Raw genomic sequence first — 15,830 nt, 5'->3', positions numbered from 1 at the left:
GTACAGGGAAGAAGGATCTGGAGAAGGAACACGCGAGTATGTATTAGACGGCAATGCATCGCATCGCGACATTGTATTCAGACTGTTCAATAGTGGGTATTCGAAATGGTATTAAAAAGAATACATGTTCGTCACGGGCGATACACGTGATTTACGCATACCTGATCCCATGCGATGGTCATCAACTTCGGCGCATTCAATGCTGATCCATGATAACATATTCCCGTGTTATCATCCCCATACATCAAACATCGACTCGTGGGTATGATAGTGCATTCTATGCACTGCCTTATGCGGTGTGACCAGCATCGGCACGGGCAGCCGAGTTGTCGACCTTGTTACGGCGCTCGCGGCCCTTCTCAGACCAGGGGAAATGAGCAACGGGGATGACGAAGAAGCTGTAGAATATTAGTACGGATTGAGACGGTGATAATGGCATTGAGTACTAACCTGTTTGAGCTGTCCGCGATACCAGCCAGCGCGTTGTACCAGGCGATGAAAGCAGCCATGAGACCAAAAGCACCACCAGCGACGATGCAGTCGCTTTGTGGGCCCGCAGCATCAGCGTTGAGGTAGCCAATTCCGAGGAGGAGGAAAGCCATGTCGAGAGTGAAGAAGAGCGAGAAGAAGGCTATGGTGGATCGGAGGGTGCAGATCAACAAGAGGAAGGTAAAGATGAACCAGCCCATGAGGAAGAGACCGAAAGAGTTGTAGAAGTCGCCCGATTCCAGGAGCGTCTCCTCAATCGCGAATCCACCCGGTGTCAGGATGATGGCGAAGGAGATCCAGAAACCTCCGTAGGATGAAAGAGCGGTCGCACCAAATGTGTTTCCGACAGCCATTTCCCTAGTATGCTGTTAGGACGCGCATGGACAAATTGACTGATAATACATACCACATGCCAGCCAACAGCTGCACGAGACCTCCATAACCGTACGCAGCAGCCACGACAATGTTTGGGTGACCAATGCCTCGGGTCTTGACGTTGATCAAAGACAGAACAAAGGTGGTGAGGGCGAAAGCCGACAGACCCAGAGGGGCTGGGTTGGCGAACTTGCGGTTCGGCGGCCTGTATAGACCAGGCTGGAATTCACCACCAAAAGCTGCGAGACGGAGATCTGGGTCGTTGGTAGCAACGTGGGCGAGAGGGTTGCCGCCATAGTCGTATGGTACCCTTTGCTTGGGCATTCCTGCACCGTTGACTGCCGCGTGATCGGTCGCGCTGGTGCCGTTGGTGTTCTTCTCGAAACTCGGGCCACGCTATCAAGACGATTAGATTTGGTACATATGTTTGGCGCATTCGAGAAACATGCCATGGTGTCGTTGTGCTCACGAGCGGTCGCCATGATGTCTGCTATGATTGACAGGTGCTTAACGTGTTCTGATCCAGACTAACTCAAGACGGGTTCAACGGGGGGAGAGTCTGGGGAAGGAGAAATCAAGCCGATTCTGGGGGAGCGGAGAGACTGATATATGTCCAGAACAGATCAGACCTCGCAGGGGAAGCATGGTCCATCGACGTGTGCCATGAGCCGTCGTCCCATACTGGTGCTAGTCCCGCGACTAAGGCTAGGTAATTAGAATTCCAAACAGGTGCTAAAGCGGACCACTCATGGCAGTTCCCCATAGACGCCTCTCCATGCCGGGTAAAAGGACAGCATGCGTCTCCACTGCGAATCAATCAACTGAGGGCACGGTGGACGGACGAACGACAATCAGTCGACCCCAAGCCACCATGCGCCGTGTGATCGGCGCCAAAGCTGCCTTAGCGAGGCCGGATGGACACCGACAATGAGGATGGCAGGTGGTGCGCCAACCGATCCAGCAGTATTCTGTCTTGCTCAGGCGGGCTCAGCTGCCGCGATGACGCGGAGAAATAAGATGCGCTGCTCCAATTCCCAAGTACGGATCGCCGACCAAGTCCCAAGCATTACATCATCGTCTCTTGTGACCATGACACATCAGCTTCCTTCGAGTGTTTTGATCGCGAACACGGCAGAAGGAGCCTGGGATTTCGAAACTTCGTATAACACACAGACCGCTATCGATCTCTGCATGTTAGCGGTCTGACTGCATGTTTACCCTTGAGGAGGGCCCCCTGCGAGAAACGTGTGTGGGAGTGGAGCTCTAGTCAGTGCGCCAACGCTCAATTTGCTCGGAGTAGTTAAAACGCGAGGTCGGGCGTTCTGACATGTACGCGAGCCTCCCAGGTGCATTCTGCCCGTTGGACTGGGATGCCGGATGTCGCGGGTGCGATATGGTGACACGATATATGAACGCAGCTCTTCCTTTGGCCTTTGCGCGGTTGTTGGATATGCCTTCGTTACCATTGCACTGCAAACAGGCACACGGCGTCCTGTTGGTGTAGAAGCAATTTACCGGGGCGTGCTTTGAAATTCAAGATCGTCAAAGGCCGCGGAGGAAACGGGATGATGGCCTTGTGCATGAGGTAAGGCGGCTAAGCTTTGTCCAAGAGCCTCGGCATAAGCCCCCGGCATCTTCCAATATCATGACATAACGAAACTCTAGCAAAGGCTGCGAAAATGCGCCGTCGCAACGGCTCGAGCAGTCGCCGAGTATTTGAATTGGAAGTGCGTTCTGGAGAAACGACGAACACAAAAAGTCTGTCCATCAATTGTGGGATCGATAGTGTTAGCGTAGCGTGCTGTCGCCATGTCCTGGCCGTCCGGGGCTGCGTGGGGCCCCCTAGTGGAGCAGCAGCTCACCACCCATCCTAGAGGTGCGGTTGAGACGCAGGTTGGCTATTGCACGTCCTCGGTCCAGCGGGAACACATGTCAAGTCATTTCCACCTGCACCCTGCCGTTCCGTGTCTGCTGTGTCCGCGACAGGAGTGGTGTGTATGCCAGGCGTGGCGGTTGATGCCGTCTCAGAGCCTTTTGCTGTTCCGGCCAGGTACAAATGAATTGTCCTCGCAGTGCCTTCATTGTCAAAGATAGCTAAGGTCGCGCGAGAGGATGAAAACAAAGATCCAACAACATCAATGTGTAAGAGCTTCCACGACAACGGATCACTCCAGGCATCCATGTCAATTGCGTGAGACAGTGAGATGGCGCAATTGCGTGGCACTTTAGGCTAATGAAGCACTGTAAAGGTGCATCTGTAATGTTTGTGGTGGCATTGCTTGGAGTGCTTCAAGAAAAAACTGAACAGGTCTAGAGCCTACATCAACGCCAGGTCACCTATCTTGTAGGTTCTCAATGTAGGCGGCGGGCCTGTTCGTTTGTTTTTCTTGTTTGACTTTTGTCAATAACATGCCCCAGCAATGATCAGGCTCTGCTCTCATTGTGAAACCCGCATGTACTACAGATATGCATATTGTACAAGCTCTCTAGAATAGTAATCATTTTGCCTGATACATAGAGTGCGTTCTATTGCTTGTAATTTATGTTGGGTGTTCCGAGCTTCGCGACAATATTGATCTAGGTATACCGCCGTCGAGGCGCGTTGTGGTACCTGCATGAAACAAGCAAGCTCCTCGTGTATTGCACGAGACAAGAGAAAGGCCGGTCTTTCCATAAGCCGCATCCACACGACAGACAGTTAACGAGTGCTGATATGTCATGCCTATGTTTGCCTGAGGTGATCGGCTACGGTCCCGCCGCACTGCCAGAAGGTTTCGGAGACGAGGAAGAAGGGTCCACCCAGATTGTGGAGAGACAAGATCTGGGGACTCCACTTCGACCCTGCGTAAGAGCGTGCCAGGAGTCAGGAGTCTGGGAAAGCGGAAAGACAGTCTGGTTACCCGCCAGTTACCGAGGAGCCAAGTGGTTTCCGCGGTCCTCCGGCACGCTGCTATCCATACAACGGCCGGGAGTTGCGGGTGTCTTTTCGCCGATGAGTGACGAGTCTCAGTATCCATTCCCAGTAGCCATCAGGTGACTTGTCATGCGTGTGTGAAAGGGTAAATAAGTCCAATGCTGTTTGTCGTTGTTTCAATCTGTTTTTGACGGGCTGGAATAGACGCAGTAGTAGTAGCAATCTGTTGTTGAGTTTTGGCTACAGTAGCAGTGAGCCTTGGAGACTCCATAGCTGACCATGATCATACACCTCAAGCTGTCTGGCCAACGCCAACTTACCTACAACGTTTTCGTGGTTGCGAGACAAATATCACGCCTCGAACCATGGCTTCTGAGGTGGAAAAGACGAGAGGACGTCGCAACAAAGAGGACATGGGCAGAGAAGTGGCGTTTCTTGTCCCTCTCTGCCGGCTTGTCACCTGCTTGGCGCATCTCGCTACCAACACAGACACCGGCAAGTAAAGGAGGGCCGAATACGGTGTGAAAGCTACCGAGCGCGTTGTCGGGAACATCAAGTCGCGCCTTGAAGCTGGTGCGCGATGTTTGGTTTGGTGGTGAGGCGCGTCTCGGGGCGGAAAGCTGGCTACGTAATGGGCTGGCGATTGCGAGGTAGCGCGGGGAAGCTGCTTCCCTGCCCAGGTGTACTCGGGGTTTAGGCAGACACGCGGGCTCGACGCGCGTGAGGGAGTTATAACCTGAACACGCCAAATCATTCACACCACACACAGTCTGTCCTGCCCATCATGTCCGACAACACGACGTCCCAGGAGGACATGGCCGCCCTCTCCTACTTCGACCACTCGTCGGGCAAGCGCATCAACACCGATGTCGTCCTCATCGAGGCAATCCGATCGCAGTACCCCAACCTCGACCTCACCGTCGCGCCTCAGGGACGGCTGAACCTCCTCGCATACGCATCCGCTGGCTTCGCAAAAGTCACGCCCCTCGAAGACTCGGTCACGGATCCCGTCTACGGCCCTGGAGTCAAGTGGCGCTCCTATGCTCCCCCAAGCCACAGGCTCGACCCCAGTCCTGGCTACATGGTCGAACGTGTCATCTTTGGCAAGTACATGTACAAGTGGAAAGACCAGGAGGCTATCCTATACATTGCCGAAGGTCGCGACGGAGGGTCGTATTACCCAAGCCCGACACTGCACTATGTCCTCTCCAACGCGTCGCACAAGGTCGATGAGTTGATCAAGGACGCGACAAAGTGGGGTAGCGAACTGCACAACGAGGTCTGGGTCTTTGACGGTGGCTACTGGCAGAAGAGCGCGGAGCTGTACCGTTCCGTACAGAAGAGTACATGGGACTCCGTCATCCTCGACGAGGACATGAAGAAGGCGCTCATCGCAGATGTGGAGAACTTCTTCGATGGCAGACAGACATACGAAGACCTGAAGGTGCCATGGAAGCGCGGTGTCATCTACTACGGACCCCCCGGAAACGGCAAGACCATCAGCATCAAGGCCATGATGCACAGCCTTTACCAGCGCGGCAAGGAGGGCGACTCCAGACTCGCCGTCCCCACCCTCTACGTCCGCACCCTGACCTCTTTCGGTGGACCTGAGTACTCGTTAGCGCAGATCTTTGGCAAGGCTCGCGAGCAGGCGCCCTGCTACCTTGTCTTTGAGGATTTGGATTCAATCGTCAGCGACCATGTACGATCATACTTCCTCAATGAGGTAGATGGTCTGAAGTCCAATGACGGCATCTTGATGGTCGGTTCCACAAACCACCTAGATAGGTTGGATCCAGGAATTGCAAAGAGGCCTAGCCGCTTCGATCGCAAGTACTACTTCCCAAACCCTGACTATGATCAGCGCATGCAATACGCAAAGTTCTGGCAGGGAAAGCTCAAAGACAACAAGGATCTCGACTTCCCCGACGAGCTCTGCGCAAAGATTGCCGAGATTACGCCCAAGTTCTCTTTTGCCTACATGCAGGAGGCTTTCGTTGCGTCGCTCCTTGCCATTGCCGCTCGGGGTGGTAAGAGCGTCGAGGAGGCCGACCGCGATGCAAAGAGGTGGGCAGGCCCCCAGGATCCGATGAAATCGACCACCGGCACTCTACATACCAACTTCGCACGGAGACTGCCCTTTGGCGACATATACGACCCTGCTTCGGAGCCAGACTCTGACCTTGACAAGCTAGAGCTGTGGCAAGAGATGAAGAAGCAGGTCAAGATCCTGCGCGAGGAGATGGATGAGAAGAACCGCAAAAATGATTGGGAACTGCCTAGTCGGTCAAAGGCAGCGACTCTTCGACCAAACCCGACTCAGTTCAGAGATGAGTTGGACGCCATTCTGCATGGAGGTGAAGAGAGACGTCCCAAACATCCGCACCCAGAATTCGAGTACCTAGCCAGTCAGACTAGGTTTGAGTAGCGACCGCTTAGTCGGTATTACACAGGACAGTGAGGTGTTTTGGCGTGACAGTAGCTAGCTTTTAGCCTATCATGAAATATCCACAAAGAATTAGCGATTCATAGAGTTGACTGGGACTATATGTTACAACAACAACCTTGAGCAATACCCCTTTGGCGTACTTCCATGTTCTCTACCGTGATGTACAATTGCCTCTCTGGTTGGTAATAGTGCAACGAAAATCTAGTCGCCATGGGTAGCCGCCTCCTCCATAGCCAGCACGGCATTCTCCAGCTCCCTAATCCTCTGCCCCACCCTCCTCTTCACTTCATCTGCGACCGGCCTATCTTCACCTTCAACAACCCCTTTGTAGTACTCGAGCAACCTATCCAGCTCTTCCCTCGCTGCAGCCCGGTCGTCAGGCGCATACGTTGTGTTCTTCTCGCTCTCCTCGGACGCAATCTCAAACTCGTCTTTGGCCGTACCGTAGAGTTCTTGTATCTCCTCGATCGCTTCCTCAACCGCTTGTTGTGCCTCTGGAGACAGCGAGGATGGGGCTGATGACGTGGCGGATGCGAACTTAGCGCGTGGCGTTGAAGTGAATGTGCGGACGGCGGAGAGGGTGTTGTAGGGTGTGGTGAAGCGCGTCCATTGGTTTGGCGCTGCTAGGATGGATGTGTTGCGTGCTTGGTATGGTGGAGGTGGGGACGGCGACCGTGAGCGCTGTTGTGTGTAGGTTTGGTAGGAGAACTGTTGCGTGGCCGGGTAGGACGTCCGTTGCGCTGCTATTGCGCTTGCACGGAGCGTCGTCTGGCGGAGGAGAGTGCGGATGGGCGCGGCGCCGGATGCCATCTTCGGGGAGGACTGTCTGTGGTACGAGGCGCGAAATTGGCGCGGGACGGAGCGTTGGGCTACATTGCGCAGCGAAGGCGCTTTGGTGAAGAGCGTGTGCGACATTGTGGGTGGTGGATGGTGGGTTGGTGAGATGGGGCTGTGGTGAGCCTGAGGTTCACCGGAGTTAAGCCTGTCATGCGGACATGACGGTGCCACCCAATACCATTATTTTACTAACCATTCATGGATACCAGGGGTTTCTTGACAGCATGTTGAGATCTAGACGTTTAAATCACTATCAGTTTTTTGTCAGTGGCTCATGCGATGCGGTTGTCGACTGCAAATCCGAAAAACACTCTGTAAAGCGAAGAGATGCTACACGGCTACGACGTGGTATAGAACTCCAGATCTAGGTAGGTAGTATCTACGCGTGGAGACCTAAAAGATTGGAGTAGGTGTAAAGAAGTGCTTCTCATGTGTCACGTAGAAGAGATGGCACGTGTGGTAGCTTCCTCTATACCTAGGTAGTAATGGTCATCGCGAATTGCACAGCGAAGCATGCTCTCAGTCCCTTAACACAATGTATCTATGGATATCTCTGAGAGACAAGGTTCCCGGACCGCACATGGCACTGGTCTACGGGCAAACCCAGGATGATAGCACGATGGAGCTTGTTACTTAGAGTGCATCCCAAGTACGCCGGTATACTACATCCTGGAGCTACACACTGCATTCTGCTTTGACGAGCACAAGATCTAATACAGTTGGCATCTAAGATATAGAACACAGCTTGCTGATAACAATGCATTCTGCGTAGAGTATGCAAAGAACAAAAGGAACCAACGATGAGCAAAAAAGAAGTCTTGAAGGTCGTGCCCGGGTTCTTCTCAACGTTAGGAACAGGTCTTGTGATCACAGCAGAGGAAATGTCTTACCGAACCGGGGTTATCAGAATATTGATGAAGTCAAAATCTGAAGTGATAACCACTACCTAGAATCGAATGAGCGCATGCTCCATGATGTTACGATAGTGGATCAACGTACACTACACAACCTGTGGATGCTTCAAATGGTGCAATATGACAAGGTTTCCCATTACATCGTTTATAGAGCACCTGACGTGCTACTCACGCTGCAGTCGAATAATTCGACGTCGTTTGTATCATTTCTAAACGAGCAGCTGCCCCGTCAAGAAGCATGACGCCTAGACTTGAGCAAGCCCACAAAGTGGTGGGGCATCATGTTCGCAAAAGTCAAAAAAGAGGGGTCCAAGTCACCGATTTCGGCAAACTTCTCACAACTGTCCAGAACGCCAGGGACGACGTACAGAATATAGACAAAGTACAAACTATGCAGTATATGCGCGTAATCATTGGATTCAAGCGAGGGCAGAATTTACCCAGGGCAAGAGGGGTTGTTTCACTTGTTGGTGATGGCAAACTTGCAAAAAGAGGAGTCCACAACCACACGTCTAGGACAGCTGTAGAAGCACTCTAAAAAGCCAAAAAGAATGATGCAATAGCTCATACGAGCGGGGAGGATCGAACTCCCGACCTTCTGCGTAACTTTACATTTAGAATGTAAAGCAGACATCATGACCACTAGACTACGCTCGCTTGAGAGACGATTGATGGAAGAACTTTGAAGAAATACTCTTATATACACTATTTCCAATGCCTAATGCTGCTAACTGGGTCACCTGGCGAAGGTAGCCCATGCGCGGGACTGATGAATGGCGACAGCGGGGTTGGTGGGGTCAGTGTCAAATTCGCTTCTTTGCAATTCGTCGTAATATCCGCCTTATACGAGGAAGAAACTGAACCGCTACTCTACTGTCTACATTATTCCACTTCGTGGAATAAGGGTAGCCTGCATACTCAAATATTGAGGTTAGAACGGGCTGGAATAGACCTAGTAGTAGTAGCTGTCTACATTACCTTAGGGAGTATATAAACTTTAACCTCTATAGTAATGTAGACAGTAAAGTATCTATTTAGTCAAAGTTTACACACTCCTAAAGGCAATGTAGATAGCAGATAATCTAATTAGTTAAAGTGTACACATTCTCTAGGGCAACGTAGACAGCAGAGTGGCTATTTAGTTAAGGTTTGTGTATTCCCCAAGGCAATGTGTACAGCAGAGTAGCTATTTAGTTAAAGTTTGTATATCCTCTAAGACAATGTAGACAGTAAAGCAGCTATTTAGTTTCTTCCTTGTATAAGGTATCTCCAAGTACATGCTACCTAGATACCACGCTCTCACTTTGCGAGCATGTGTTACTCACACTACTTCGCGTTCTCTAGAGCTAGAGCTTGTTGTTCTCACACCACCTGCACCAATGCCGCGGCACTTACTGCCGCTTTCCACAAAACTCAAACCAGACTGCGGAGGTACTCATTGTCTTGAGCCTGGGAAGCTTTATGTAGAACAATAGAGACGGTGATGAACTGTCGTGTACCTTGTATTATGCTTTACTTGAAATTCGGTCAAGTCTGAGAGATTTCTGCACATGTGCAGAGATAGATCGTGTAGAATTTGTATCATGTTTGGCTAGAATTAATGACGAATATGAAAGGGGTATACTACCGTTATCTGGCCAGCGCGTGATCCCATTGCTGACACCTGTACGCCTCGCTATACAACAATGCTAAGGAACCTATGCTGCCCACAATGACCGTGCTATGCACCATCCAACTATCTTCACACTCCACTCTTACCACCACCGCCTCAAATTCCTTCCACTGGTCGCGCACTGCAGGCAATGCCTCGTCGATGACACAACCGCACAAGTCCCACATACATTTCGCCCACAGTCGCTGCATGCAAAAGCACTATGCGCCACAGCCCCACCCATGTCCATATCCATGTCTACATCCATCTCGTCTCGCTCACCATGTAATGGTGTATCGCAGTCTTCGCATCGGGGTACTTGTGAGGAAGCTTGGTCCTGCTGTACAGGCATTGAGAAGATGGGTTGAACAGGCGGCGCGGGGAGCTGTTTCCAGAAAGAATGCAGCGTAGACTTTTGTGGTTTCGACGAGGCCAAAGTTGATGGCTGGTGTGTTGGAAGAGCGTCGGACGGGATGGGCGCGGCCTCTGGATGTTCACGTTGCGCGGCGAAGAGCATGTTCAGCGTGTTTTCTGGGATATGATTAGCAACTAGAAGCTCGAATCACCGAGTCATTATGGCTTACTGTGTATCGCTTGCTCGTCGGGTCTGTTGTCGCGAACCCGCTTCTGTGTGCGGTTGCCCCAATCGTTGCCCTTGACTCGACTCGCGCTTATGAAGTCCCAGCCATTGGATCTCGAGGTCGCATGTGCATGTGTATCCATCATCTTGTTATAGCCCTTGGTGAAAGACATGGGCGATTGCGCATCCGGTGTGGAGACGGCGCCGAAGCTGGAGATGGAGAGCGGCGATTCGTCGGAGGAGTGCTTGCGCTTGAGGCCCATGGCTGCGGATTGAAGTGTTGACGGGTTGCGATAAATGACGGGGTATTATTCGTGGTGTGTGGATGGCAGCAAATGTTTGTTTACGGGTTCGTAGAGCGATATGCGAAAGGAGAGCGAGATGGGATGAAACGGGGAGTGATGATGCTAAGTGGCTGGCCTGGGAGACGCGAATTGTCGGCGCGAGCGCGTCGCGTGATGGCGTGTCGGGATCGCAATTGCATCAATACCCTCCGACCGGGCACCTGGGCAACATCACCGAACATCCACACGTGACCTGCTGTACAATCGTTGCAGCAGGCGTCATGGAGCATGGCTTGGTGGGCTTTTGTATCTGGCGTCTAGAGATGTCCCTTGCACATTCCCAGCAGGCGATGATGGCAGGTAAAGGCATTACGTCGGCTGTACGAAGGTCGCGCTCAGCTTACCCCACTGCCCCTCACGCTCCCAACACCAACTACTCGATACAACGTCACGATACCAGCTCCCAAGATCTCTAGCAGCGCATCCCGCTCCGTCGCACAATACCCGAAACCCAACATGGTCACCCGCAAAGCCACCCACGCCGGCTCCTGGTATACGGACAATAAACAGCTCCTATCGCAGCAACTCGACGGCTGGCTCGCAGACGTTCCCGCTACCACCACGCCTATCGGCTCCGTTTCCTCACAGCAGGGCCAAGTCTCAATACCGACGCCGGATGCGCGAGCCATCATCGCCCCGTAGGCTCCCTGAAGAAGCTATAGAGAACATGAGGCTCATGGACATGCAGGCATGCCGGATACTCGTACTCAGGGCCTGCTGCTGCATGGGCCTACAAGAGCGCTGACTGGGCGAATGCGTGAGTGCAAGACTATGAAGCGGAGGTTTATTGCCATACTGACGGCTTATAGCAAACGTGTTTTCCTCCTCGGCCCCTCCCACCACTACTATCTCGCTGGCGCTGCGACAACAGGCTGCGACAAGTACCGTACACCGCTCGGCGACCTCACGATAGACAGAGACCTGGTGGAGGAGATACAGCAAGACTGGGATCTGGAAATCATGTCAAAGGGAACCGACGAGGACGAACACAGCTTAGAGATGCACCTGCCCTACATTTACAAGATGTTGTCGCTCAAGAACACGAGCTTCCAGAACGACTCGAAATCTGTTCCTCTGGTTCCTATCATGGTCGGCAATACTGAGGCAGCCCTCGAAGCATACTATGGTTCTATGCTCGCTCCCTATCTCTTCGATCCCCACAATGTCTTCGTCATATCATCTGACTTCTGTCACTGGGGGTCCCGTTTCCGGTACACGTACTACCAGCCGCCCGACGGTTCAGCGGCAACCCACCTGAAGTCAAGCTCTGCTGTGCCGAGCGACTACCCCATACACGAAAGCATTGCCGCTGTCGATCACGAGAGTATCGACGCTGTGGAGAGTAGGTCACATAAACGATTCTTAGACCAGCTCAAGAAGACGGGCAACACCGTGTGCGGAAGACATCCGATCGGCCTGTTCATGGCCGCGGTAGAGAAGGCAGGTGAGCTACGTGAATTAGGTGAAGGAAAGGGCACATTCAAGTTCCTGCGATATGAGAGGAGCAGTCTGGTCGAGGGTGTGCAGCATAGCAGTGTATCGTACTGCAGTGCTTTCGCAGTGCTGTAGGGGATAATCGATTTGTATAGCATGATGGGCCTTTCATACTGAAATATAGTAATACAGACAACAACCAACGACTACGATGCCGCTGAACAACGTGACTGAGCGCTGTAACGCCGATCCATGCAACCAAAATCCATCTCATCGCAAAAACCGAAAGGCCCCCCAAACGCACATCAAGATGACCGTGGCTTCGGCATAGCACTGTGCTTTACACTCCACGGCTGCATGCTTCTCCTCGCGCCCAGTGTCTTCCTCTGTGCCGACTGGGTTTGTACCTGACTCATTGATGTTGTATGAAATGTCGACGCCGGACGGAAACCCGCTGCCGAATTAAAAGATGACGATGCTTGCTTCATTGGACTTGCCGGTTCTCCGAGCTCTTTCTCTGCTTGGTATGTATTCTCCGCCTCAGGTTTAGGCGGTGAGCTGGACAAAAGAACGTACCGCGTGCTCTCCATCCCAGGTTCTGGCTCCGCACGTTTTGGCTTGGTGAGGATAGGTCGGGTTGTAACTTTGTGACTGGGTATCGAAAGGGGCTGGAATGGACGTGGTGGACGTGAGACAGCGGGCTGAGTGTTGGAGATATCGTAGAGTGGAGTATTGGTTGCAAACGAAGACTGCGAGCGTTGTAAAGACGGCGCGTCGAAAGATGGCGGTGGTTCGGTTTCCTCAGACAGCGTGCTGTTTGATCGCTTGAAGAAACTCGTAATGGAACCTTGACCAGTTGCACGTGGCTTGACAACCTTTGCGCGCGCAGGCTTTGCTTCTGCCTTCTTCGCATCCTTGTAGACTTCTCTACCAGCCTCGACGTATGGAGCACTGGCTAGAGTGCGAATCCGCTCTGCTTCTCTTTGCATTGCTTGTAGGTCTCCAAGATCTCGTGCGCTAGTGAACCCGGCTTTTACACTCTGCATCGTGGTTGTCGCTGTCGAGAAAGCAGACGTTCGGTTCATCGTAGATGCTACTGAGTCTTTAGACAGAGAGCTTGACGATTCCAACTTACGCCGCTTGAAAGATTGGTCTAGCCCAGCACCGTTGGTTTTGCCACCGTATGCGGCCCATGTTGGGTCATCTCCGTCAATCTCCTCCCGAGTCGTTGGGTACTGGTCATCCTCTGGACGTTCCAACAAGCAGAGAGCTGTCTTCATATCTTCAGATGATGGGCATTCTCTGCGAAGGATGCGGGCTAACTCTGGTACGGTACTCCTCTTAAATGCAAGATCTGGCCCTCTATTGCTGAAAAGCTTTTGGATTTTCCGATCCGATATGAATCTCGAAAGTGTCGTCTGCTCCTGGCCCGACTGTTTGACTGGGCAACTTAAGTACAGTAAGCCTTGTGCTCGAGTCATGCCAACATATAGCAAGCGCCGTTCTTCGTCGTGATCGTCCGCTCGGGAATGGGGGATGGATCCGTCGTAAACAGCAGGCATGAAGACCACAGGCCATTCAAGACCCTTTGCTGCGTGAATGGTGGAGATGGTGACCTGGTCTAGTTCACTGCCCTCCTGGTCTGCCGCGCTCGAGAGGGTGACATTGGCTAGAAACTTGGACAAGATATCAGCTGCAGTGTCGTGCCGCTGTTCGATGCCTTCTACTGCTGGCAAGGCGTCGTCAGAGATCTCTTCTCCATTGGCGACTGCTGTAGCCATTTGTGTCGCCTGATTCACCAGCTCCTCCACGTTGGCCCATCGATCTTGCCAGTTCTCTTTGTGCGCCTGCTTGAGATAGGACTGGAAAGAAATCTTGGTTGTGACGTGCGATATAAGACCTAGCAGGTTGCAGTCTTCGCCTTTAGCAGGAAGAAGCTTCTCGCGAGAGGTGATGATAACATTGACGAACTGCTCAATACCCTTCTGCGCCTGGGCGGACACTTTGCTTTCCGGCTTTCTTCTGCCTTGAGCCACGTCAAGCACTAACTTCCACAAGGTCACTTTCCTGATCTCTGCTTCTTCGAGAAGGGCCTTGACAGTAGTATCGCCGACCTTCCGAGAAGGTACGTTGATGACACGCGCTACCGCATCGTTGTGTTCAGGCTGGCTTATCACACGGAGGTAGTCCAAGATAATTTTGATTTCCGCACGGTCGAAGAATTTCGTGCCAGCGACCATGCGATACGGAATTCCAGCTTGTCCGAGCGCTCTCTCAATCTGTAGTGTGAGTGGAGACGATCGCACAAGTATAGCGTAGTCATTGAAGCTCAACAGCCCGGCTGTAAGCGTTTTGGTCCGGTGTATCTCTTCAACGATCCATTTTGCCTCCACATTCGCCGATATAAGATGGCGAAGAGTGGGTTGCTCGCCGACACCGTGGGTAGCAATCAGCGACTTCTGTGGCCGACTCTCATCCTGCTCTATGACAGCCATAGCGGAGCTTAGGATGCATCCCGAAGATCGATAGTTGTTCTCCAAATTGATCACAACTGATTCTGGGTAATCAGTGCGCATCCGCAGCAAATTCTTGATCTCGGCTGATCGGAAGCTGTATATGCTCTGGTCCGGATCACCGACGATGGTAATACGTCTTGTTTTCTGAGATAACAATCTCATCAACTCATACTGGATGTTGTTGGTATCCTGATACTCGTCAATGAGTACAGCCTGTATCGTCGAGACACAAGATGGTGATTTTCTTAACAGATCCACACAGCGGACGAGGAGGTCGTCATAGTCGAGGAGATTTGAGGCGGCTAAGTGTTCCTGGTAGGACGAATATACCATAGCAAACTCGTTATCGTTGACATTCTTAGCTGTTCTGCGAAAGTCGTCGGCCGTGACGCCCTTGGCTTTCAACTTGGAGATCCTGGAGCGAGCATGGCCAGGCTCTACTGTGTACTGATGGCGCGTCACGATACGCTTCAATATTGCTGTGCTGTCGCTAGTATCCGCGATGCCAAAGTTCTTATCAATCCCAATCTCTTGACCGTACCGAGACAGGAAGCGACGCGCGACCGAATGGAAGGTACCCAGAATCAGTTTCGCCTCAAGTTTCTCTCCAACAAAACCCTTGATTCTTTCCTTCATCTCCCGTGCGGCCTTGATGGTGAACGTGCATACGATGATGTTCCATGGTTGTAGTCGCTCGTGATTGATGTGGTACGCGACGCGTGCTGTAAGTGTTTTGGTCTTGCCTGACCCCGGCGGCGCGAGCACTTGAACAACATTGGCGGGACTTGTCACCGCGCTCTTCTGCGCGTCGTTAAGCCCTTCCAACAATGCGTCCATGACGGTTTGTGCGAAAGATGACGTCTCATTGAGGGCGGGCTCAAGTCGTGTGGCGTGAAGGGACTCAGAAACGCGCTAGGAACACGCTGCACGTGTCGATAAGATAAGCCATTCCCTAGGTATAGCCGAACAACGGCACCCTTCATGGCTCACAGCAACGCTTAAACTGAGTCTTGAGTGCCTAAGACCAAAAGCTGAGCTAAACCTGTTAGTTCGAAAAGCGTAACACTTCCGCTGGGCTCTGCGCCGGCGGAATCTCCGTGGTGAGAGCGTCAGTCTGCCAAGTACTAATTTCTCGTATGTTTCCCCGCAAATGCGGAGGATGTACCCTTACTCGGACAGCTTTTATCCGACAACCCGGCGAGAAGTGACGATGATCATCGGATTTTGGCTTACATTGAGCAAGCCTACCGACGGGCATTGAGGCTCTTCCCAGTTAGCTGTTCACGATGGCTGTACCGAGAAGTATAAAGGTCCGAATGTACCCAGT

At 52.2% G+C, this 15,830-nt stretch overlaps 6 protein-coding genes and 1 non-coding gene across 7 annotated transcripts; 2 read left to right on the top strand and 5 right to left on the bottom strand.

The window, feature by feature from the left end:
* Positions 1 to 289: 289 nt before the first annotated feature.
* On the bottom strand, positions 290 to 1,188 carry J4E85_001478 (uncharacterized protein; the record flags this gene model as incomplete). Its single annotated transcript, XM_051465763.1, has 3 exons — positions 290 to 398; positions 451 to 846; positions 896 to 1,188. 3 exons carry the CDS (start codon positions 1,186 to 1,188, stop codon positions 290 to 292), a joined length of 798 nt encoding a protein of 265 aa, XP_051330320.1.
* Positions 1,189 to 4,562: 3,374 nt separating this feature from the next.
* J4E85_001477 (uncharacterized protein) lies at positions 4,563 to 6,206 on the top strand (the record flags this gene model as incomplete). Its single annotated transcript, XM_051465762.1, has 1 exon — positions 4,563 to 6,206. One exon carries the CDS (start codon positions 4,563 to 4,565, stop codon positions 6,204 to 6,206), a length of 1,644 nt encoding a protein of 547 aa, XP_051330319.1.
* Positions 6,207 to 6,428: 222 nt separating this feature from the next.
* On the bottom strand, positions 6,429 to 7,142 carry J4E85_001476 (uncharacterized protein; the record flags this gene model as incomplete). The annotated part of the gene is made up of 1 exon (XM_051465761.1): positions 6,429 to 7,142. The coding sequence occupies one exon, from the start codon at positions 7,140 to 7,142 to the stop codon at positions 6,429 to 6,431; it is 714 nt and encodes a 237-aa protein (XP_051330318.1).
* Positions 7,143 to 8,545: 1,403 nt separating this feature from the next.
* Positions 8,546 to 8,635, bottom strand: J4E85_001475. The gene has a single exon. It is a non-coding gene; the product is annotated as a tRNA-Val (tRNA).
* A 756-nt stretch (positions 8,636 to 9,391) lies between these two features.
* Positions 9,392 to 10,472, bottom strand: J4E85_001474 (uncharacterized protein; the record flags this gene model as incomplete). Its single annotated transcript, XM_051465760.1, has 3 exons — positions 9,392 to 9,427; positions 9,820 to 10,160; positions 10,214 to 10,472. The coding sequence occupies 3 exons, from the start codon at positions 10,470 to 10,472 to the stop codon at positions 9,392 to 9,394; spliced, it is 636 nt and encodes a 211-aa protein (XP_051330317.1).
* Positions 10,473 to 11,009: 537 nt separating this feature from the next.
* Positions 11,010 to 12,122, top strand: J4E85_001473 (uncharacterized protein; the record flags this gene model as incomplete). The annotated part of the gene is made up of 3 exons (XM_051465759.1): positions 11,010 to 11,191; positions 11,242 to 11,310; positions 11,363 to 12,122. The coding sequence occupies 3 exons, from the start codon at positions 11,010 to 11,012 to the stop codon at positions 12,120 to 12,122; spliced, it is 1,011 nt and encodes a 336-aa protein (XP_051330316.1).
* A 327-nt stretch (positions 12,123 to 12,449) lies between these two features.
* On the bottom strand, positions 12,450 to 15,340 carry J4E85_001472 (uncharacterized protein; the record flags this gene model as incomplete). The annotated part of the gene is made up of 2 exons (XM_051465758.1): positions 12,450 to 12,504; positions 12,564 to 15,340. The coding sequence occupies 2 exons, from the start codon at positions 15,338 to 15,340 to the stop codon at positions 12,450 to 12,452; spliced, it is 2,832 nt and encodes a 943-aa protein (XP_051330315.1).
* Positions 15,341 to 15,830: the final 490 nt, after the last annotated feature.

The sequence above is a fragment of the Alternaria conjuncta genome (genome assembly GCF_024043145.1).
Source record: "Alternaria conjuncta strain BMP 0040 chromosome Unknown scaffold_2, whole genome shotgun sequence".
Lineage (NCBI taxonomy): Eukaryota > Fungi > Ascomycota > Dothideomycetes > Pleosporales > Pleosporaceae > Alternaria > Alternaria conjuncta.
This window is presented reverse-complemented; position numbering and strand designations above follow the sequence as displayed.